This window comes from Oncorhynchus mykiss, chromosome 12 (assembly GCF_013265735.2).
Source record: "Oncorhynchus mykiss isolate Arlee chromosome 12, USDA_OmykA_1.1, whole genome shotgun sequence".
Taxonomy (NCBI): Eukaryota; Metazoa; Chordata; class Actinopteri; order Salmoniformes; family Salmonidae; genus Oncorhynchus; species Oncorhynchus mykiss.
Window position 1 is genome coordinate 63545457 of NC_048576.1, and position 23902 is coordinate 63569358.

The 23902-nt window shown below is 41.0% G+C and overlaps 2 protein-coding genes across 11 annotated transcripts in view; one reads left to right on the forward strand and one right to left on the reverse strand.

Moving 5' to 3' along the window:
* Positions 1-239: 239 nt before the first annotated feature.
* lpar2a (lysophosphatidic acid receptor 2a) lies at positions 240-21086 on the forward strand. Of its 5 annotated transcripts, none has more exons than XM_021624477.2 (8): positions 240-698; positions 13143-13249; positions 13395-13701; positions 13972-14089; positions 14295-14446; positions 14775-14953; positions 15262-15524; positions 19517-21086. In XM_021624477.2, the coding sequence occupies exons 3-8, from the start codon at positions 13400-13402 to the stop codon at positions 19607-19609; spliced, it is 1107 nt and encodes a 368-aa protein (XP_021480152.1). In that variant the 5' UTR covers positions 240-698; positions 13143-13249; positions 13395-13399; the 3' UTR covers positions 19610-21086. The 5 variants fall into 5 exon arrangements, with proteins under 5 accessions (XP_021480152.1, XP_021480155.1, XP_021480154.1 ...); XM_021624480.2 differs by having other exon boundaries at positions 13147-13249; XM_021624479.2 differs by lacking the exon at positions 240-698 and adding an exon at positions 1387-1527 and having other exon boundaries at positions 13147-13249.
* Positions 20409-23902, reverse strand: part of pbx4 (pre-B-cell leukemia transcription factor 4) — a 53601-nt gene continuing 50107 nt past the window's right edge. For 3 of the 6 annotated variants that reach the window (XM_036938056.1, XM_036938055.1, XM_036938053.1), the window contains one exon: positions 20409-23888. In XM_036938056.1, the coding sequence (XP_036793951.1) occupies positions 23796-23888 (93 nt within the window). In that variant the 3' untranslated portion in view covers positions 20409-23795. The remainder of the gene's footprint in view (positions 23889-23902) is intronic. The other 3 variants (XM_036938058.1, XM_036938059.1, XM_036938057.1) reach the window with 1 other exon arrangement.

Consider the following 23902-nt stretch of genomic DNA (forward strand, 5'->3'; position numbering starts at 1 on the left):
TTTCCGCTCTTATAAACCAAGGGTCGTCACATTATTTATATATACACTTGTGTTCCCTCATGTACTTTCTGTATTGATTTGTTGTTAATAAATATATATATATAATTTTAAAAAATGAGGAAGAAATTATTTAAATGGCCCACCCTTGGCTGGAAATTCGTCACTCGTTCATCCCGCGATGATTGTGTATTCAGCCACCAGTGGTTTGTGGGTGCTTTATATGCGCTACATTCAATTATGAGTGCATGTCTACTTATATTAAATATATTATTATTAATATATGCCTACTGTATGAAAGCTAGAAAATAAATTAGCTAACTGACGTTAGGCTGCCGAGCTGGAACTTCTGAAGAAGGAACATTTTTTATTTCTACAATTTCCAAAGTTAACCAAACAAAAATATATTTACGCAGTAATACAATTTCTAACTTATTTGCGTTCGTTTTTACTTACACTTCTACGTTGACTTCTCCAATTATGTTGTTTAAGTTTTCGCGGACTTTTCTTAGCGGATGTACAATCGTCGCAAATTGAATTATGGGGAGTTTCAGGCCCGGGAGTGAACATAATAGTACACTTGCAAAGCCGAATAAAAACGAAGGCTGAGGGGCTTACGTTGCAAACCTCCCTTGCTTGGCTAATCATTTGGACCACCCAGCAAGATGGCGACGGGGATCCCCCAAGGGCACAAGGAGAGGGTAAGTGAACGAGGGTGTGTCTTAAGTGATTTGACCGTAACCCAAGGAAATCTACTCACGTTCGCATATTGCCAATACATGGACCGTTTATTTCCGGGTTGCATCCGGTTTTTATGGATCAACATCACATAACCACTAGCACTCAGTGCGCACAGGGAGCAGCGACAACGTCATCACATTATCCTAACACATGCCAGACTTTGGATGAATATAACATGTCAAAGGTGCAATATGCAGAAATTGCTCTGCCATTTCCTGCTTGCAAAAATTCCAATAGTTTGTCTAATTTCAGTTTATGTGGTAAAACATGCAGTTTATAGTATCATTGTACCATCTAAACTGCTGAGAAATATATTTTCAATAACCAACATTTATTGTATTGGTTTTTGAAGCTGGTGTACAAAATCGAAAGTAAAAGATGCAAAAATGAAACCCAGGGAAGCATAGAAATAGCGCACATAGAACAGATCTAGCGCTTTTTAGACTTGCTTTCAACGTGTGACAGATCTTTACATTTCGATGTAAATTTGGTCAGGCCTCCAAAACTCACATATAAATAAACTTAGACATCTTTACTAACTTTGGCTGTAGGTGGTGTCTTATTGGTTATTTGACTTGTTTATGTGGCCGTGTATGGAATTTGTCTTTCTGGGCCGGGCGTCAGTTCGTCTGCAGTACCGAAGCAAAACTGTAGGAGTAGTCAAAACCGTGCTTTTAGACCGGAACCCTGGTCCCTGAGGGTGAAAAGGTACATTTACCTGTTGGAAGTGTTCAACATATAAATTACATTTCGGGTTATATTGGAGGGAAACGTTGTTCTAAAACAGCGGTAAGCAACCGAATGTTTATTATTATAAGCCTACGCATGATTATTCTTGGGTGTATAATGTGGGGTTCGGTAATTCAATTACAAACTCAGGTCCAGCGTTGATCAAATTGTGTGTAGTCAGGTATGACAATCACAGAAGGCTATTTCTAGTCCCTGTATTTATTCTGAAAAAGTCTGCACATGTTTTGTCTGAAGAGTTATAAGAGTTAAAACAAAGTTGAAACTTCTTAACTAGGCGTCATTCTGTAAACCTTTCCGATTTTCTTCTAGTTCTACCGTACCTCCAGTCCTTGTTTTACTGTAACCGTACCTTGTACCTTTTGTTTACACCTGATTTTACAGAGGGAATAAAACAATGTCACGTAGACCTTTTTATGTTTGTTCAAGAAAATGTAAAGTTTAACTATAAGGTTTGGTGTCTTGGTCTTGCACAATGTTCTAAGTTTAACTTGAAAAACTGGATATCTGTCAAATTGTTATTTTGCAACAGTGCACGGCGCGATCAGATAGTTATCTGTTTATTCACGCAAAGTATTAGAATACAGTTCAGCAACCTGGTGTCAGAGCATTTCGTATTATTCTGTACGTAAATCCGCATTTAGTAAATGTTATATTTCATATGGTATGAATTAATTTGTGGATGCCCATCACCCATTTCGTATGATTATTTACAAATTACATTTGTATTATATGTTATGAATTTGTTAACATACAATATGTTACGAATTTGCAAAACGTATATGTTATGAATTCTAGCTAGGTGGCTAGCTCGCTATCATTATCTAGGCTAGGGATTAGGGTTATGGTTAAGTTTAGGAGTTAGGGTAAAGGTAAGAGTTAGCTAAAATGGTTAAGGTTAGGGGAAGTGTTAGCTAACATGCTAAGTAGTTCCAAAGTAGCTAAAAAGTAGTAAGTAGTTGAAAAGTTGTCTGTGATGAGATTTGAACTCGCAACCTTTGGGTTGCTAGACATTCGCGTTATACCCATCCACCCTGACCAACTCCCCTCCTTTAGTTTTTGACTTAAATAACCATCTGTCTTATGTAACCATAGCAAATGTAAAATCTTACTAAAAGGAGTGTCTCGGACTTCGTTCCAGAATAATACAAAATGCTTTGAGACCAGGTTGAGTTCACACACTCAACCTGCACTCTGCTGGTTTCCACATGCCTTTTTGTGGCAGAAACTGTCCCATAATAGGCCTAAGGGGGTAGAATCAGTGGAGGCAACTACTGTCAGTAAGCCTATATCACATCTGGCACAAGGTGTCTAGTATAGGGCTCCCGAGTGGCACAGTGGTTTAAGGCACTGCATTTCAGTGCAAGAGGCATCACTGGTTCGAATCCAGGCTGTATCACATCCGGCCGTGATTGGTAGTGCCATAGGGCGGTGTACAATTAGCCCAGAATTGGCCGGGGTAGGCTGTCATTGGGGAAATTATAATTTGTGCTTAACTGACGTGCCTAGTTAAATAAAAAAATAAATAAAAAACAGTAAAAGCAGTAAAAGCCTAGCTCTGTATAGGGGGTTTCAGTGGTCAGCTTCACCCACAGCTCTGTGTGAACTGCAATTACAATGCTGTGTTTTAACGGTTTTTCGAAATATATGGCCCTTATCTTTCATATCAGCAAGAAAGAATCTTTCAAAGAAAAAAGATGCCTGTTACTGTAGCAGATTTGCACAGATCCATACCATGTGTGTGGTCATTTCCATGTAAATGTTTATAGGAGCATATCAAATTGGGTGTTAAATGAAAGCTAGGAGTCTTTAAAAAAAATATATGAAGGCATGTATACATTTTTCAACCATATTACATTCAAAAAATGTGGAATAAGCAAAGGCTTTGATTTATTGTCAGATGAAAAAGGGGTTTAGAAAATATCTACCAGAAAAAAAGTCTTAAAGTTTTAGAAATACCCCTGCCAAGTTATCAACACTTACATTTAGTTCATGATATTTTTTCTGCCTTCTGTAAGTTTAAGAAACATTGCCTTGTGTCTTGAAATTCCGTTACAAAAAAAACACATATCTTTAAGATATCCCTCATGAGGGAGAATAATGAACGTTTACAGAAGTAACAAGTAAAGGTAGACCTATCAATTAGTTAGTGTTTTTACGGATATTAATTTTGATTAGGAATTATTACCAAATTGGATTTGCAAAAAATCTTTAACGGAAGTTCTGCAATTTAATGCAGCAGCTACATACAGCAGCTACTCTTTCTGGGTTCCACATAAACATACAAGTGCATGACAAAGTACAGAACAGTTATAAACGAGAACAACATAAGATATTACGTGAAATTCTATATATAAAATAAGAGTTATAAATTGGAAAGACACCAAGCGACAACAAAAATACAATTTACACACTATTCCAATATACATATTCCTATTCCTATGTATAGTTAAATTAGAACTTTAGAAAGAGGATAGGCATTGTGATACAATGTTTTCTTTAATCTGTTTTCTAAAACGAAACTTGCTTTTTGCCTGACTAACCTCTGGTGGCAGAGCATTACATAACTGAGTGACGCATGAATTCTGTTTTTGTTTTGGGTACGGTGAAGAAACCCATAGTGGCGTGTCTGGTGGGGTATGTCCAGTACCAGTCAAAAGTTTGGACGCACCTACCAATTCAAGGTTTTTTCTTTATTTTTTAAAACTATTTTCTACATTGTAGAATAATAGTGAAGACACAAACCATGAAATAACACATGTAGTAACCAAAACAGTGTTAAACAAATCAAAATATATTTTATATTCTTCAAAGTAGCTACACTTTTGCCTTGATGACAGCTTTGCACACTCTTGGCATTCTCTCAACTAGCTTTACCTGGAATGCTTTTCCAACAGTCTTGAAAGAGTTCCCACATATGCTGAGCACTTGTTGGCTGCTTTTCCTTCACGCTGCGGTCCAAACCATCTCAATTGCGTTGAGGCCAGGTCATCTGATGCAGCACTCCATCACTTGCTTTCTTGATCAAATAGCCCTTACACAGCCTAGATGTTTGTTGGGTCATTGTCCTGTTGAAAAACAAGTGATAGTCCCACTAAGCCCAAACCAGATGGGATGGCGAATCGCTGCAGAATGCTGTGGTAGCCATGCTGGTTAAGTGTGCCTTGAATTCTAAATACGTCACAGACCGTGTCACCAGCAAAGCACCATCACACCTCCTCCTCCATGCTTTACGGTGGAAACCACACATGCAGAGGTCATCCGTTCACCTACTCTGTGTCTCACAAAGACACGGCGGTTGGAACCAGAAATCTCAAATTTGGACTCATCAGACCAAAGGACAGATTTCCACCAGTCTAATGTCCATTGCTCGTGTTTCTTGGCCCAAGCAAGTCTCTTATTATTATTTGTATCCTTTAATAGTGGTTTCTTTGCAGAAATTTGAGGCCTGATTCACATAGTCTCCTCTGAACAGTTGATGTTGAGACGCGTCTGTTACTTTATTTGGGCTGCAATTTATGAGGCTGGTAACTCTAATGAACTTATCCTCTGTAGCATAGGTAACTCTGGGTCTTCCTTTCCTGTGGCGGCCCTCATGAGAGCCAGTTTCATCATAGCGCTTGATGGTTTATGCGACTGCACTTGAATAAACTTTCAAAGTTCTTGTCATTTTCTGGATTGACTTACATTCATGTATTAAAGTAACAATGGACTGTTACTCTTTGCTTATTTGAGCTGTTCTTGCCATAATATGGACTTAGTCTTTTACCAAATAGGGCTATTTGTCACAACACAACTGATTGGCTCAAACGTATTAAGGAAGGAAATTCCACAAGTTAACTTTTAACAAGGCACACCTGTTAATTGAAATGCATTCATGAAGCTGGTTGGGAGAATGCCATAAGTGTGCAAAGCTGTCATCAAGGCAAAGGGTAGCTACTTTGAAGAATCTCAAATATAAAATATGTTTTGATTTGTTTAACACTTTCTTTAGTTACTACATGATTCCATATGTGTTCTTTCATATATTTGATGTCTTCACTATTATTCTACAATGTAGAAAATAGTACAAATAAAGAAAAATCTTTGAGTAGGTGTACTTTTGACTGGTACTGTGTGTCTGTTTTGAAGTGTATGCAAATAGATTATTCAAGTCTTTTGGCATTTTCAACATGTTTCTTAAAAAGACTAGAAGAGAAGTAGTACATTTATCCTCAAACCTCAACCATGAAAGACTCATGCATGTTGTTGATGTTAGTTCTTTGTGAAAGCTTGGCCCCAGTGATGTACTGGGCCATACGCACTACCCTCTGTAGCGCCTTACGGTCAGATGCCGAGCAGTTGCCATACCAGGCGGTACCAGGCGGACCCAGAATATTTTCAGTCTCCTGAGGTGGAAAATGTTTTGTTCTTCACGACTGTCTTGGTGTGTTTGGACCATAATAGTTTGCTGGTGATGTGGACACCAAGGAACTTGAAGCTCTCAATCTGCTCCACTACATCCCCGTTGATGTTAACGGGGGCCTGTTCGGCCCGCCTGTTCCTGTAGTCCACGATCAGCTCCTTTGTCTTGATCACGTTGAGGCAGAGGTTGTTGTCCTGGCACCACACTGCCAGTTCTCTGCCCTCCCTATAGGCTGTCTCATCGTTATCAGTGACACTGTTGTGTCGTCAGCAAACTTAATGGTGTTGGGGTCGTTTGGCCATGCAGTCGTGGGTGAACAGGGAGTACAGGAGGAGACTAAGTACACAACCCCGAGGGGCCCCAGTGTTGAAAATCAGCGTGGCAGATGTGTTGTTGCCTACCCTTACCACCTGGGGGTGGCCCGTCAGGAAGTTCAGGATCCAGTTGCAGAGGAAGGTGTTTAATAGCTTTAGCTTAGGGATGAGCTTCGTGGGCACTATGGTGTTGAACGCTGGGCAGTAGTCAATGAACAGCATTCTCACGGGTGTTCCTTTTGTCCAGGTGGCAAAGGGCAGTGTGGAGTGTGATTGCGTCATCTGTGGATCTGTTGGGGTGGTATGCGAATTGGAGTGGGTCTAGGGTATTGTCGGGGTAGGTTCCTTGTCAATCGTTGGCTTATTGGTGAAATCAGCAGTCAGACAATATCATCTTTAAGTAAATCAATCAAACCTTTATTAATGCAATTGCAGACAGAAGTGACAATGGAAACACCGCACGTATGTTTCACAGTAAGTTCTACACCCCACCTAAAAGCACAGCTGATTTTATACATGTCATCACTCCCTAGTGGTATGATCACCTATGTCAATGTATGTATACAGCAATATGCTGAGGTTACCTTATAAGGTAACCTAGTACAGTAGTTTTTCTGAATTCATTAGCATTGTCCACTGTCACACAAGATCAAAATGTCAATACCAGACAGTGGTTACTTCTCTTTATCAAGTTTCGGTCTGACTCCGACCTAGCCTCCAAGCACACTCTTGCAACAGCTAGGGCTTAACCACAAAGACTAATATATACAGTTGAAGTCGGAAGTTTACATACACCTTAGCCACATTTGTTTCACAATTCCTGACATTTAATCCCAGTTGAAATTCCCTGTTTTAGGTCAGTTAGGATCACCACTTTATTTAAAAAATGTGAAATGTCAGAATAATAGTAGTGAGAATGATTTATTTCAGCTTTTATTTCTTTCTTCACATTCCCAGTGGGTCAGAAGTTTACATACACTCGATTAGTATTTGGTAGCATTGCCTTTAAATTGTTTAACTTGGGTCAAATGTTTTGGGTAGCCTTCCACAAGCTTCCCACAATAAATTGGGTGAATGTTGGCCCATTCCTCCTGACAGAGCTGGTGTAACTGAGTCAGGTTTGTAGGCCTCCTTGCTCGCACACGCTTTTTCAGTTCTGGCCACAAATGTTCTATAGGATTGAGGTCAGGGCTTTGGGATGGCCACTCCAATACCTTGACTTTGTTGTCCGTAAGCCATTTTTCCACAACTTTGGAAGTATGCTTGGGATCATTGTCTATTTGGAAGACCCATTTGCAACCAAGCTTTAACTTCCTGACTGATGTCTTTAGATGTTGCTTCAATTTATCCACATAATTTTTATTCTCATGATGCCATCTATTTTGTGACGTGCACCAAGTCCCTCCTACAGCAAAGTACCCCCACAACATGATATTGCCACTCCCATGCGTCACGGTTGGGATGGTGTTCTTTGGCTTAAAGGCCTCACCCCTTTTTCCTCCAAACATAACGATGGTCGTTATAGCCAAACAGTTCTATTTTAGTTTCATCAGACCAGAGGACATTTCTACAAAAAGTATGATCTTTGTCCTCATGTGCTGTTGCAAACCGTAGTCTGACTGTTTTATGGCGGTTTTCGAGGAGTGGCTTCTTCCTTGCTGAGCGGCCTTTCATGTTATGTCAATATAGTACTCATTTTACTGTGGATATAGATACTTTTGTACCTGTTTCCTCCAGCATCTTCACAAGGTCCCTTGCTGTTGTTCTGTGATTGAGTTGCACTTTTTGCACCAAAGTACGTTCATCTCTAGGAGACAGAACATGTCTCCGTCCTGAGCGGTATGACGACTACGTGGTCCCATGGTGTTTATACTTGCATACTATTGTTTGTACAGATGAACGTGGTACTTTCAGGCGTTTGGAAATTGCTCCCAAGGCTGAACCAGACTTGTGGAGGTCTACAATATTTTTCTGAGGTCTTGGTTGATTTCTTTCGATTTTCCCATGATGTCAAGCAAAGAGGTACTGAGTTTGACGGCAGGCCTTTAAATACCTCCACAGGTACACCTCCAATTGACTCAAATTATGTCAATTAGCCTATCAGAAGCTTCTAAAGCCATGACATAATTTTATGGAATTTTCCAAGCTGTTTAAAGGCACAGTCAACTTAGTGTATGTAAACTTCTGACCCACTGGAATTGTGATACATTGAGTTTGTCTTGCTTTATAAGTGAAATAATCTGTCTGTAAACAGTTAGAAAAATTACATGTCATGCACGAAGTTGATGTCCCAACCAACTTGCCAAAACTATAGCTTGTTAAGAAGAAATTTGTGGAGTGGTTGAAAAATGAGTTTTAATGACTCCAACCTAAGTGTATGTAAACTTCAACTGTAGATGGCTTGTGCAACGTATAGTGGCAGAGTTTTTAGACACATAGCAACAGTATCTATTATAAGGCCTGTAGCAAAACATTTGAATCTTAATGTCCCGTTAATCAATAATGGTGAGAGTTTTTGGGACCCTAACCCCTTTGGTATCCAGGAGGATGCTGTTGATGTGCGCCATGACCAGCCTTTCAAAGCACTTCATTGCTACCGACATGAGTGCTACGGGGCGGTAATCATTTAGGCAGGTTACCTTCACTTCCTTGGGCACAGGGACTATGGTGGTCTCCTGGAACTTTGAATAAATTCATTGATTTTCCCAAAATCCCAGCCAGGATTTCTGTAAGACCAGGGCATTTATTGAAAGTTCCTGGAATTTTGCAACCCTAGGTATTACAGACTCAATCAGGGAGAGTTTGAAAATGTCGGGTTAGACACTTGCCAGTTGGTCCACGCATGCTTTGAGTACATGTCCTGGTAATACATCTGGCCCCCCGGCTTTGTGAATGTTGACCTGTTTTTAAATGTCTTGCTCACATCTGCTACCGAGTGCGTTATCACACAGTGATCCAGAACAGCTGGTGCTCTCGTGCATGCTTCAGTGTTGCTTGCCTCGAAGCGAGCATTAAAGGCATTTAGCGTGTCTGGTAGGCTCGCGTCCCTGGACAGCTCACATCTGGGTATCCCTTTGTTGTCCGTAATAGTTTTCAACCCCTGCCACATCCGACAAGCCGGTGTAGTATGATTCAATCTTAATCCGGTATTGGCGCTTTGCTTGTTTGATGGTTCATCTGAGGGCATAGCGGGATTTCTTTTAAGTGTCTGGATTAGTGTCCCGCTCCTTGAAAGCGGCAGCTCTAGCCTTTAGCTCAATGCGGATGTTGTCTATAATCCATGGCTTCTGGTTGGGATATGTACCTACGGTCACTGTGGGGACGACATCGTCGATGCAGTTTTTGATGAAGCCGATGACTGAGGTGGGATACTCCTCAATGCCATTGAATGAATCCCGGAACATATTCCTGTCTGAGCTAGCAAAACAGTCCTGCAGTGTAGCAGCCGCATCATCTGACCACTTCCGTATTGAGCGAGTCACTGGTACTTCCTGCTTTAGTTTTTGCTTGTAAGCAGGAATCAGGAGGATAGAATTATGGTCAGATTTGCCAAATTAAGGGCTTTGTATGCATCTCTGTGTGTGGATTAAAGTTGTTCTCAAGTTTTTTTCCCTCTGTTTGCACATTCTGGTAAAAATTTGGTAAATTAAGTTTGCCTGCATGAATGTCCCCGGCCACTAGGAGCGCCGTTTCTGGATGAGCATTTTCTTGTTTGCTTATGGCCTTGTACAGCTGGTTGAGTGCTGTCTTTGTGCCAGCATCGGTCTGTGGTGGTAAATAGACGGCTACGAACAATATAGATAGTGTGGTCTACAGCTTATCATAAGGTACTCTACCTCAGGCGAGCAATACCTCGATACTTCTTTAATATTAAACATTGCGCACCGGCTGTTATTGACAAAAAGACACACACCCCCACCCTTCATCGTAGTTTCTCTGTTCTGCTGGTGCATGGAAAATCCCGCCAGGTCTATATTATCCGTGTAGTCGTTCAGCCACGACTCGGTGAAACATAAGATATTACAGTTCTTAATGTCCTGATGGTAGGATAATAGTAATCGTAGGTCATCAATTTTATTTTCCAATGACTGCATGTTAGCAAGTAGAACGGAAGGCAGTGGGCATTTACTCGCTCGCCTATGGATTCTCAAAAGGCAACCAGATCTGTGTCCTCTTTTCCTCTGTCTTTTTTTCACACAAATGACGGGGATTTGGGCCTGTTCCCGGTAGAGCAGAATATCCTTCTTGTTGGACTGAAACTGAAAGCTTCTTCCAGTTCGTGTTGAGTAATCTCTGTTCTAATGTCCAGAAGTTATTTTCGGTCATAAGAGAGGGCAGCAGCAACATTATGTACAACGTAAATTACAAACAACGGGGAAAAAAACTAACAAAATAGCACAATTGGTCAGGAGCATGTAAAACTTCAGACATCCTCTTCGGCGTCATCTTAAAGGCAAGGCGAGCTAATTTATTTTGAGCCAGCTGTAGGTTTGCTAGGTCTTTCTTTGCTGTAGAGTACAGTAAAGAGAAGTATAGTACAGTCCTGTACTGAACAGTAGAGTAGGATAATGGAGTTCAGTGCAAAGTAGAGCACACTAAAGTTGAGTAAACAATGCACTGAACTCTACTGTACTATATTCTACTATACTGTTCTGTGCTATACTGTACTTTGCTGTCCAAACTTCTGAAACGTAGACATCTATGATTGGTTCAGATTTGCTCCGGTCAGGGCCAACCAAATTTGGTCTTGTTTAATGGCGAAGCTCATAAAAAAAATAATAGCCAATGTGTAGAATAATATGCGAAGGATGATTACATATTTCTACCGTTTTTTTGTGTACCTATTTAGGATACATTACCATGAAGAGAATGACATTCATATCCATAATGATGCATTTCTGTGTCGTACAGATCAGGATACCCATGATGAAATTCCGTTACCACAATTCTGCGACTGGATGTAAATCCACATCATTTACTGTAGTTCAATAATCTTTGGAAAATGTGGACACATAAAAAGCGGAGGGAAATTTTACAGACATTTTGTTACCAAACGTTGCAGTTCTTCCATGAAATGTGTTTTTTTTTATGTAAAAATGTTCCGTGTCAATTGGTCATAGTGCACAGAGTTGTATGGTTTGTTTAACTTTAAAATCATTTTTTTTCTGTTCGGTATACATTTGAAGTGGAATTGCCCGTGTGCTTCCAGTTGACGAACTACACTTCCTCCCCAGTTACGCTTACACACAGGTGTTCAGAGCACGCTAGATAGCTAATTAGCACAGGTGGTCGTCTCTGTCTTCCGTCTATGTTCCGTAAACAAGAGCTGTAACATGGATATACAGATGAAGTCGGAAGTTTACATACACCTTAGCCAAATACATTTAAACTCAGTTTTTCACAATTCCTGACATTTAATCCTAGTAAAAATTCCCTGTCTTAGGTCAGTTTGGATCACCACTTTATTTTAAGAATGTGAAATGTCAGAATAATGGTAGCGATAATGATTTCATCACATTGACAGTGGGTCAGAAGTTTACTTGCACTCAATTAGTATTTGGTAGCATTGCCTTTAAATTGTTTAACTTGGGTCAAATGTTTCAGGTAGTCTTCCACAAGCTTCCCACAATAAGTTGGGTGAATTTTGGCCCATTCATCTTGACAGAGCTGGTGTAACTGAGTCAGGTTTGTAGGCCTCCTTGCTTGCACACGCTTTTTCAGTTCTGCCCACATATTTTCTATAGGATTGAGGTCAGGGCTTTGTGATGGCCACTCCAATTTTGCCACAACTTTGGAAGTATGCTTGGGGTCATTGTCCATTTGGAAGACCCATTTGCGACCAATCTTCTTCTTCCTGACTGATGTCTTGAGATGTTGCTTCAATATATCCATATAACTTTCCTACCTCATGATGCCATCTATTTTGTGAAGTGAACCAGTCCCTCTTGCAGCAAAGCACCCCCACAACATGATGCTGCCACCCCCGTGCTTCACGGTTGGGATGGTGTTCTTCAGCTTGCAAGCATCCCCCTTTTTTGTCCAAACATAACAATGGTCATTATGGCCAAACAGTTCTATTTTAGTTTCATCAGACCAGAAGACATTTCTCCAAAAAGTACGATCTTTGTCCCCATGAGCAGTTGCAAATTGTAGTCTGACTTTTTTATGGCGGTTTTGGAGCAGTGGCTTCTTCCTTGCTGAGTGGCCTTTCAAGTTATGTCGATATAGGACTAGTTTTACTGTGGATATAGATACTTTTGTACCTGTTTTCTCCAGCATCTTCACAAGTCCTTTGCTGTTGTTCTGGGATTGATTTGCACTTTTCGCACCAAAGTACGTTCATCTCTAGGAGACAGATTGCTTGTACATATGAAAGTGGTACCTTCAGGCGTTTGGAAATGCTCCCAATGATGAACCAGACTTGTGGAGGTCTATAATTTTTTTCCCATGATGTCAAGCAAAGAGGCACTGAGTTTGAAGGTAGGCCTTGAAATACATCCACAGGTACACCTCCAATTGACTCAAATTATGTCAATTAGCCTATCAGAAGCTTCTAAAGCCATGGCATCATTTTCTGGAAATTTCCAAGCTGTTTAAAGGCACAGTCAATTTAATGTATGTAAACTTCTGACCCACTGGATTGTGGTACAGTGAATTACAGTGAAATAATCTGTCTGTAAACAATTTTTGGAAAAATGACTTGTCATGCACAAATTAGATGTCCTAACCAACTTGCCAAAACTATAGTTTGTTAACAAGAAATTTGTGGAGTGGTTGAAAAAAACCAAGTTTTAATGACTCCAACCTAAGTGTATGTAAACTTCAGACTTCAACTGTATGTCCGTGTGGGAAGACTAACTCTAAAATAACCCTATAAAGGGTTATAAAGACTAACCCTATGTGTAGTAATATAGCCTTTTATTTTATTGTTATGAAAGATAGGTTTCCAAGACCGTACCGCAAGCGATCCATGTTAACGTTTAGAGCAAGCATCGGGGCTCTCAACAAAAGTCACCCAGGATACCTTCATCAAAAGGCGCTCAAGGTAGTTAGCATCTATGAATGGGCAAAGTAATGCCATACAGAGAAGACCTTCATTTGACTTTACTTATTCCTGTCAACTCCTAGCGGAGCCAAGGGCCTCACACCTACTTTTACCGAATTCCATTCCATTCTGTCTCTGTCTCCAGCCGCCATGGAGAGCAGTGGCAGGGGAAACGCGTGCGACTACAGCCACAACGTCACCTTCTTCTACGATTACGTAGGTAAGGAGATCAGCAGACACTGGCGTGTCAGGGACTGTGTGGTCGTGGTCCTGGGCCTGACCATCTGCCTCATTATGATCCTGTCCAACATAATGGTGATGGCGGCCATCTTGATCAACCGACGCTTCCACTTCCCCATCTACTTCCTGCTAGCCAACATGGCCGCTGCGGACCTGTTCGCCGGCTTGGCCTACACCAACCTCGTGCTCAACACAGGACCCTGGACCATCAGGTAGGGCGGACAGTAGTCTAGAGAGGCCGGGTCGGTAACCGGAGGGTCACTGGTTCGAATCAGTATCCTAGATACCTGCCGTTGTGTCCTTCAGCAAATTTAACCCTCAACTGCTCTATGGGCACGACACTGTGGCTGACCGTGACTTCCAACTTCTCAGTAGGTGTTTGTAATGTATGTGTGTGTGTCTCGAGTGGGTTTGGATAAAAGACATACTAATCTCAGTGTCTCTGTGACAGTTGACGACAGAGGAATCTTCTTCTTCTTCAGGCTGTCCAAGCAGCAATGGTTCATTAGGAATGCTCTGGTGGACATGAGCCTGACGGCGTCTGTGGCCAACCTGCTGGCTGTGGCGGTGGAGCGTCACCAGACCATAATTACCATGCAGGTAAAAAAAGACTAACTACTCTATAACAGACTCCAAAGCCTTTTCCTTTAAATTAGTCTGGCTGTTCTTTTCGTATCTTATGTGTTTGTACTTGTTTTTATCATTCTACTCTATTTAAAAAAAGTAATAATACTAATAATGTACATTGATTTGCGGTCTCTGTATGTGCTGTGTTATACGTTTTATTTTTATTATGATGATGCAGCTGCACAGCAAGATGACCAAACGGCGGGTGGTGCTGCTGATCGTGTGTATCTGGGCAGTGTCTATCATCATGGGGCTGGTCCCTTCCATGGGGTGGAACTGTGAGTGCCAGCTTAGCGACTGCTCCATCATCGCCCCGCTCTACAGCCGCAGGTAACCAGCTAAGTCTAGGTTCAGGTCCCCCTTGTCCTATAAAATGTTATTTAAAGGGCAAAGCTGATCCTAAATCAGCAGTCCTACTCTGAGATGCTTGATACGTACGACCCCTGGTCGAGAGTGTGCTGGCAAATGGACTTGAGGTTTGTTGGCATCTAGGATACTTGGGACGCCATCTCCTGCCGTTGTGCCCTAGCCTAGATCTGCTCCAAGGGTGCTTCTGCAGTGTGGCTGGCTGACCTTGGCTTTCAATGTGTGTGTGTATGTGTGTGTGTGTCTCAGGATGTTGGGTTTAAAGCAAAGGACAAAGTATTTTCTTCTCCAGGTATATGATCTTCTGGGCGTCTCTCAACCTGCTCACCTTTTCTGTCATGGTGGCTGTGTACGCACGCATCTATGTCTACGTGAGACGTAAGGGTAAACGGATGTCTCAGCACAGCTCCCACCAACTGAGGCACAACGAGACTGTCTTTAACCTCATGAAGACTATCTCTATTGTACTGGGTGAGTGGGATCTGGAACGTACACTTCCAAGAGGATGTGATGCTATTGAAACTAATACTGTTCAACAATCGTTACCATTTTATTTGACTGTTTCTATTCTCAAATCATTTCCATTCACATCCCTACTTACAACTTACTCATTGCTAAAAGGTACCCAACCTTTTTTCCAGATCAATGCAACTCTCTAAAACATACATACTATTGTAAGGTTATGGGGAACATAATTGTTTGTTTTAATTGACAAGTGAATGGCATGGGTATGGCATATCCTCTCATGTTTTCCTCCTTGGCTTCCCTTCTCTCCCAAGGTGTGTTTGTCATCTGTTGGACACCGGGCCTGATGACTCTGTTGCTAGATGGGATCATGGGTAAAGACAGCCATGCCTTGACCTATGAGAAGTACTGTCTGATCCTGGCTGAGTGTAACTCCCTGGTTAACCCTATTATCTACTCCTTCCGGGACGAGGAGATGAGAAGGACCTTTAAGTGTATCCTGTGCTGCCTGTGTAGGAGGAGCTCTGACCACCAGGGGGAGCAGTCCCCTGTGGAGTTCAACACACTGCAACCAGAGGTAGGTTACCACAGAAAGATTACGGGTCAGCTCTTTCAACAAAAACAAAAACATCCTGTGATTCCTGGCATCCTATCACCTTACCTCCTTCTCAACTGTATTGAAGGACTAGGTCCAAGGTCCCTCTCTTTGGGCCTTCGTGTCTAATGGGTTATGAGAATGAGGCGAGAGGGTGCAAAGAATCAAGTAAAGATTGAGATAGATCCCCATTACGATGCTATAGGCTTTTTATGCGGTTTGTGGGTTCTAATCATGCTTTTTGTTGTTCTCCAACATCTAAAAATATGCTTTTACTTCACAACGATTTACCATTCTGGCTCACATGACACATTTCCTCTTTAGTTTCTGTCCTTCAGTGTGTTTCACCTAGATTTTAATTTCTTACAATAATTCAGAAGCTGGTACTGGCAAGGGGTGACCAATAATCTTTTTCTTTACCCCAAACGGCTCTGGCTTGAACTTTGACTGACTGACACATATTCTAACTACTTATTCCAATGGATTATTTGATGGGAATATCTGTTTAGTTGGTGGATGTGGTGCTATGCTTGTAACTGCTCTCTCTGCTTGTAACTGCTCTCTCTGCTTGGTGTTCTTCTGCAACTTTTTTTCCACAATCAAAATTTGAATACCTTTCCTTTTCCTGAGGGAGAACAAACTTTAGACCGAGAGACGACATACAGCAAAACCATTGTGTAATATTTTCTCTGGTTTGGATTTTTTAATGGGCTCCGTTGTGACAAAATAGTTTTGTCTGCCATCATTACATGATTTCTGAAAGAGAACACAAATTTGAAAGCTTTGTATTCCAAATGTATTTAAATGGTGACTCTAATTTCCTGTTTTATCTCGTGCCTCTTCATCTTTCACCTTTGCTTCTCCCTTTAGACTTTAACCTAACACTTGTGACTGTCACAGCGTGCCGCTATCTTTGAACATTTACTATTTATGATATTGAGCAATATTGTGTGTCTGTCTCTACGCAGAGATACAGTGCCTTCAGAAAGTATCAACAATAAAAAAATATGTACAGGATATATCTATATAAATTATTCATAGCCCTTGACTTATTTCACGTTTTGTTGTGTTAGTGTAACAGTATAACTTTTGTCCGTCCCCTCGCTCGAACCAGGGACCCTCTGCACACATAGACAACTGACACCCACGAAGCATCATTACCCATCGCTCCACAAAAGCCGCGGCCCTTGCAGAGCAAGGGGAACCACTACTTTAAGGTCTCCGAGCAAGTGACGGCACCGATTTAAACACTAACTAGCTAGCCATTTCACATCGGTTACATTAGTCTGAATTCAAAATGTATTAAATGTTTTTTTTCTGACCCATCTACACGATACCCCAATACCACAATACATAATGACAGTGAAAACATTTTTTTGTAGAAATTTTAGCAAATATATTAAATGAAATACATATTCAATTTACATACAGTACCAGTCAAAAGTTTGGACACACCTACCCATTCCAGAGTTTTTTTTTTTCATTTTTACTAGTTTCTACATTGTAGGATAATAGTGAAGACATCAAAACTATGAAATAACACATATGGAATCATGTAGTAACCAAAAAAGTATTAAATAAATCATAATCTATTTTATATTTGAAGAATCTCAAAGTAATCCCTTAGCCTTGACTTGAATCCCATTAAATCTGTGTAAAGACATAAAAATTGCTGTTCACCGTCGCTCCACATCAACACTGAATAAAAATATAAATGCAACATGTAAAGCTGAAATAAAAGATCCCAGAAATGTTCTATACTCACAAAAAGCTTTTCTCAGCAATGTTTTGCACACATTTTGTTTACATCCCTGTTAGCGAGCATTTCTTCTTTTTGGCAAGATAAATCATCCACCTGACAGGTGTGGCATACCAATAAGCTGTTTAAACAGCATGGCCATTACACAGGTGCACCTTGTGCTGGGGACAAAAGGCCACTCTAAAATGTGCAGTTTTGTCACACCATACAATGCCACAATGTCTAAAGTTTTCAGGGAGCTTGCAATTGGCATGATGGCGGCAGGAATGTCCACCAGATCTGTTGCTAGATAATTGTTAATTTCTCTACCATAAGCCGCCTCCATCATTTTAGAGAATTTGGCAGTACATTCAACCGGCCTCATAACCACAGACCCCCATGTATGGCGTGTGGTTTGCTGATGTCAAAGCTGTGAAAAGAGTGCCATTGGTGGCGTGATATAGAGGCATAAACTACGGACAACAAACACAATCGTATTTTATCGATGGCAATTTAAATGCACAGAGATACCGTGACGAGATCCTGTCATGCCATTCATCTGCCATCATCAGCATGATAATGCACAGCCCCATGTCGCAAGGATCTGTACACAATTCCTGGAATCTGAAAATATCCCAGTTCTTCCATGGCCTGCATACTCAGACATGTCACCCATTGAGCACGTATGGGATGTTCTGGATCGACGTGTACGACAGCATGTTCCAGTTCCCGCCCAATATCCAGCAACTTCACACAGGCAGTGAAGAGAAGTGGGACAACATTCCACAGGCCACAATCAACAACCTGATCAACTCTATGCGAAGGACATGTAACGCTGCGTGAGGCAAATGGTGGTCACACCAGATACGGTCTAGTTTTCTGACTCACGGCCTCTACTTTTTTTTTTGCATATCTGTATTTCCTGTTATGTGAAATCCATAGATTAGGGCCTAATGAATTTTATGGATTTCCTTATGACCTGTAACTCAGTAAAATCTTTGAAATTGTTGCGTCTATATTTCTGTTCAGTAACTTAAGAGCTGGAGAAAATCCCCAAATCCAGATGTGCCGAAGCTGATAGACATACCCAAGTCAACTCAAAGCTGGTTGGTTCTACAAAGTTTTGACTTGGGGGTGTGAATACTTATGTAAATGTGATTTCACTTTCAATACATTTGCTACAATTTCAAAAAAATTAAGAGCGCGTAAATGGAACGGGATTCCCTTTTAATGCATATTCTGATTTTGAACTTCAGCATTAGAATAGTGTGCTATTCGATAAGCCATATTCTGACCTTCACTTTATTCCACCACCTTTACTTGTGAGGGAACTATGAATGAAGGGGAAAAAGCATCTTGTTTTTTTTCCAGATAGAAATAACACCATTCATGCACTAATTTACAACTTGATAAGAGCTAGGTAAATAAGTATTCAGTTTTGGATAAGATCATTTTAAATATACTTGTTTTTAGATATTTTACCTTATTGCTGGAGATGAAAGTGAAATACTGTGAAATACAGTGCCATTATGCAGCATTTAAATGATGGCCTTTTAAGTTGCAGAGATACTCAATGTTTTTTTTGCTTTCCTATAAGTGTTAGCCATAGGCCTAATAACACATTCAACTGCCAATTTACTGTTATTTCCCTTCACGTGGTCTAGCCTACATTATCATTCCGTTTAATTACATTGGTCGATTTCAAAATACTGATACTCTCAATTGGTGCAGAAACATAAAGGATAGGGGGATACCTAGTCAGTTGAACAACAATGTGTCTCCCGCATTTAACCCAACCCTTCTGAATCAGAGGTGCGTTGGGCTGCCTTAATCGGACACAATTCTAATAGTACACCATATTCAAATGGATTATTGAATAAACTCACCGATAAATATTGGCTCGCAAGTGGAAGGGTTTTTAGCGGGTGAATTATTTATTCAGCACGCGGAAGGGAACCACACCTGCAAAGGCACCTTTCATAAGGTAAGTCTGAATACCAACTACTGAGAAGTGAAAACGAAAGGCGTGCGTAAGGCAGGCCTAATTTCCTAAATCAGAATCGGGCCCTTCATTATGGGTGTGTGTACTGCAGATTGGTGAAACAAAATATGGAATTCAGGCTGTAACACAAAATGTGGAGTAAGTCAATGGGTATGAATACTTTCTGAACGCAGAGGTTACTATACAATTGATATTGTTCAACAGTAAAGACGATATTGTGTCTGCTCCCCACAGGTAGATAATGGTTGTGAAGTAAAATCAGAGAAAGCCAACTTTACTGCCCTCCAGCTGATAAAGACAGAGTGGCGACAAGCCTCTTCGCCCTGACAGCTGGATTCAATCATATTGACACCATGGACATTAAGATCTACAGCCACTCGTGAATGTAGGCCTCTATTCAATCTGTCGGTGAAGCGTTACAAATTGCAAGGTGATTTCCGATTGACATATGCAGCGTTTACTGTGAATGCGTCTCTGCTAATGCGGGAACCTTGCGTTTAAATTTAAATCACTGTTACGCTGAACTTCCGTGATACAGATTGAATAAAGCTGTTAGTGGGGTTGAAACAGGAGGACAATGGATAAGCACTGGACAATATTGTTATTTATGACGCCATACTCATGTGTACATTTTGGGATGCTTGTTTGTACAGTATGTTTTGTTTATCTAGATGCGTTACACTAATACTGAGATATTCAGAAACAGCCAAACTGTCTAGGGAAAGACTACCTCCATGTGCCACAGTTCAATTATGTGATACATAACGAGCCATGAGATGCTTTAAAAATACCAGCACGGGGATATAGGGAAGCCTGGAATTTAAGCTGAAAATCACCCTTTCACTATTTACTAGAAATGAAACTGCGTGACATTCGATCATGCATACATTTAGCGTCCTGTGAATCGAGCCCACAACCCTGGCATTGCAAGCTCCATGCTCGATCTACTTTACCAACTTAGCTACAGAGGCGGGTTTCAATTATGAAAAACTGAGTTTAAATGTATTTGGCTAAGGTTTATGTAAACTTCAACTGTGTAAAACCTTCAAAGGGTGTCATTATTTTTGTTTAAAATGTCACAAGAGCATAGATATGACTAATCATAAAAATAAAAACCAACCCCAAATAATGAAAAGCACAATTATTTTATTCATTTTTTTCTTCTAATAAGGAACACTACAACTTGTCATTCTTTTTACTCGTTCTAGAACAATTCTAAAGTTGAGGTATAAAATAAGTTCGTACAGACACGCAGGTCTTGAAACAGTGGGGTTTTATATACAAGAGACGGAGGTAGAGACGAGAGGGGGTATTTAAAATACAAGGGGACGAAGAAGAGGGAGCAATATACAAAGATACTAACAAAACAAAGTGACACATTAACGGGTTTAATGTATCGTTTGATTTGGTGCTGTGGAATTCTACGGTCGCAGATAGCATATTCTGTGGTAGAATCCTACAGTAGGTGACTCACTATTGGCTCAACCTGTATAGGAATAGCTCCATTTTTACGTTTAACTGTATCGTTAGTATAAAATACTGAGAGAAAACAAAATATAAAAAATAAAATAGGGTCAATACAGACAAAATGACCGAAGTAAAATGGATAAGGGATTTCTAAAAATGTGAGAGAAAGAGACTTTGATTAAATGCATTCACGGTATATGCTAGCAAGATGGCCAACAATGGCGCTGGCATTAATCATTCAGCTGTTATTGCTAAAATGCGGTTTCACAGAAGTTCCAATTGGAATTCACACAGTACCAAACAAAACTACAATACCCATAACCCCAATTAACAAAAAGACCAAGTTAAAATATGCAAATAATCATTCAAAAAATAATAATTAACTTGACCCCAACCTCAGAACATTAAAGACCAAACAATCAGGCAACTCACCCAAAAATAAAGCAGAGGGTTTATAAAAAGAGAAACGAACATTCCACAATCTGTACAGTGACATCCATTTACGACTGGTAGAAAAAGACAAGACTAATTTGGTGTAGTAGTGGTAAGATATAATAAGCTATATGAAATGTTTATAATAACAGTAAACAAGGACACTAATTTGGGTAATACAATATAAGAGTTCTCTGTAACGATGTATGTATATCTGTTTAATATATAGTTTGTCCTTTATCAAAATGCCCGGTACTCTTAACAGTTGATGTATGATTGTAAATAACAATTTTAAGCTGAATGAAAATAAAAAGGAAATGAAATCAGAGAAACTGAAGACTACCTTGTTTATCGTAATAAAACCAGTGGTACCTTTTTGGTAACAGTTAACAGAGTAAAGCCCTTGCTGATTGGCCAAATCATAGAGCTAAACCAATAGGATCCATTTTTACCAGCAGATTCTGAGATGGAGTAAAGGGAGAAAACAACATGCCTTCCCATGGAACAGGTGCTCACTATGGCAACGATGCTCTGTCGTCTCCACAACAATACAATCAATTCTTTAGCACTGGTGTGACAGACAAACAGCGCCCCCCCCCCCCCCATATAACCTCAAACTTAAACGACATGAGGCCAGACAACACCATAAAAAGACAAGTACAAATACAATTCCCTCTACCCCAAAACGGAAAACTTTTTATTCACCAACTTTTTTGTGTGAAGTATAATCATCTTGATAACTGGTATTTTTGGTACGATGCAAAGTTGTAGTGTGGCCTGTGAGCAAGACAGATTATGAGTAGATGAGAGTTTAAGCCCTGTCTGGACCGGGGACTTCCACCCGAGTCCTGTTCAGTAGGGCACAACGTAGCAAAACGGTTTGCAACCAAAAACATGCATTCCTATTGGATAAGTTCAGGTAGTAGCATCTACCCGTATCACTCGGTTTTAAAATGTTTTCGCCCTACTGAACAATACCCAGCTAGTGGAGAGGCCACAGTTGTTAAATATACCAAAGACTAACTGATAAAAAAAAAATGTAAAGGCTGAATGTACTCCATAACCTCTGACTTCAAGCATTTCGGCGCACGCCCCCAGGAAAGTTCTGATCCAGAGACCATTTGGTGGCGTATAAACCCAGGGTCCTATTCATTAGTGTACACCGAAAGTGAAACGTTTTGTACCGTAGCAAAAATGTTTAGCAATGGCAAAACATGGTAAGTCCCTCCGCTTCAGCCAGTTCCGTTCCTAATGAATACGGCAAGGCCGATTGTTACGTCTAAGAAACTATTCCAATTCCGATTGAAACGTCTAAGAAACTCTGTACATACAGCATAACGCATTACTCCTTTTTGGTCTGTGTCTTTGAGAAAACAAAAAAGTGAAGAAGCTAAATAACTCGAATATTTAAATGAGAGCCATCACTGAACACCTAAAAAGCCTACATGCATTGGAAGACGGTCACAAATATTTTCATGTCACATTTTGTCCCCCCAATGAAATAGCCATCTCTCTGCCCCAAAACGTATTTCATTTCACCGTCCCAACACCACATTTAAGTTCTATAAACAAACTGTTTATTTGGTGGCTGGTGCATTTCTTTGTGAAACAACATTAGAAAGAAAAAGGCTACAATCAACTAAAAGTAGTTGACAGAGGAAAGTAAACGCCTACAAAAGAGTCGATAGCTTTTGATGACTAACCGAACGGGGACGCAACAGAAACGACCTCTGGAGGACTAACGAGGATCGCTCATTTCCCCACTCCATCTTCAGTCCTGCCCTCAGGCCAACTGTATGCTCAACTCCCCAGAACTACTGTCACCAGGTAGACGGCACCTGTAAAAAGGTGCAAACGTTTGTGCTTGACAGATGTGTCCACGTTCCATACGAGGGGTTGTAAAAGTGGGTGGTGTGTGCATATCTGACCTATAAAGCACTCGCTCAATACTAAAAGATGGGAGAAACAACAGCGGTGTCTTTGTGTTACCAGTTGGTTCTCAGAGGAACAGAAGGGGGGTGAAAACTATCAGGTTGGGGGAAGGAGGAGAGAGGACATCACTTTGGTACAAGCAAGGTGAGCAGAGCTCGTCTTGTGATCCGTATCGCCAGAGAGTGTGTGTGTGTGACCACTATCACACGCGTCAACACCAGAACCTCACAAGGGACAGGCTGTGAACACTGTGTGGAGTTGACATGAGCATTTACACAGGTAATGTACAGACAGTGATCATCACCTGCCCTACACAGCCAGGTTGGGTTGGTAGTTCCCCAAAGGTCCTGGAGGCAGCGAGGGGTTATGATGTCATGATCAGGCGCCAGTCAGTCTCCTCATTCAATATGAAGACAAAAACAAGCCTTCAGAATTTCTCTAGTGTGGAAGGTAAATGTTTTCTGTTCACTTGTCCATCTTAACAGTCCATCTTAAGTGTGTTTGAGAGTGCGTATGTGTGTGTATACACAGCGCCTGGCATGGGTTGCCCAGTCCGGACCGGTAGTGGAGAGGTAGGCAGGAAGGAGGATGGGGGGGGGGGGGGGGGGGGGGGGGGTGTAAGTGGGTAGTCTGAGCATATCCCAAAAGAAAGAGGTCTCTGGGGTGGAGGAAGAGGGGTGTCTCAGTTGGAGGTGTCAGAGTGGACGCTGCCAGGGGGGGCTGGTGGAGAAGTGACACAGGAGGGGTGGGTGTTGTCCTGCCAGCTGTTGCTAGTCTAGAAGGCAAGAA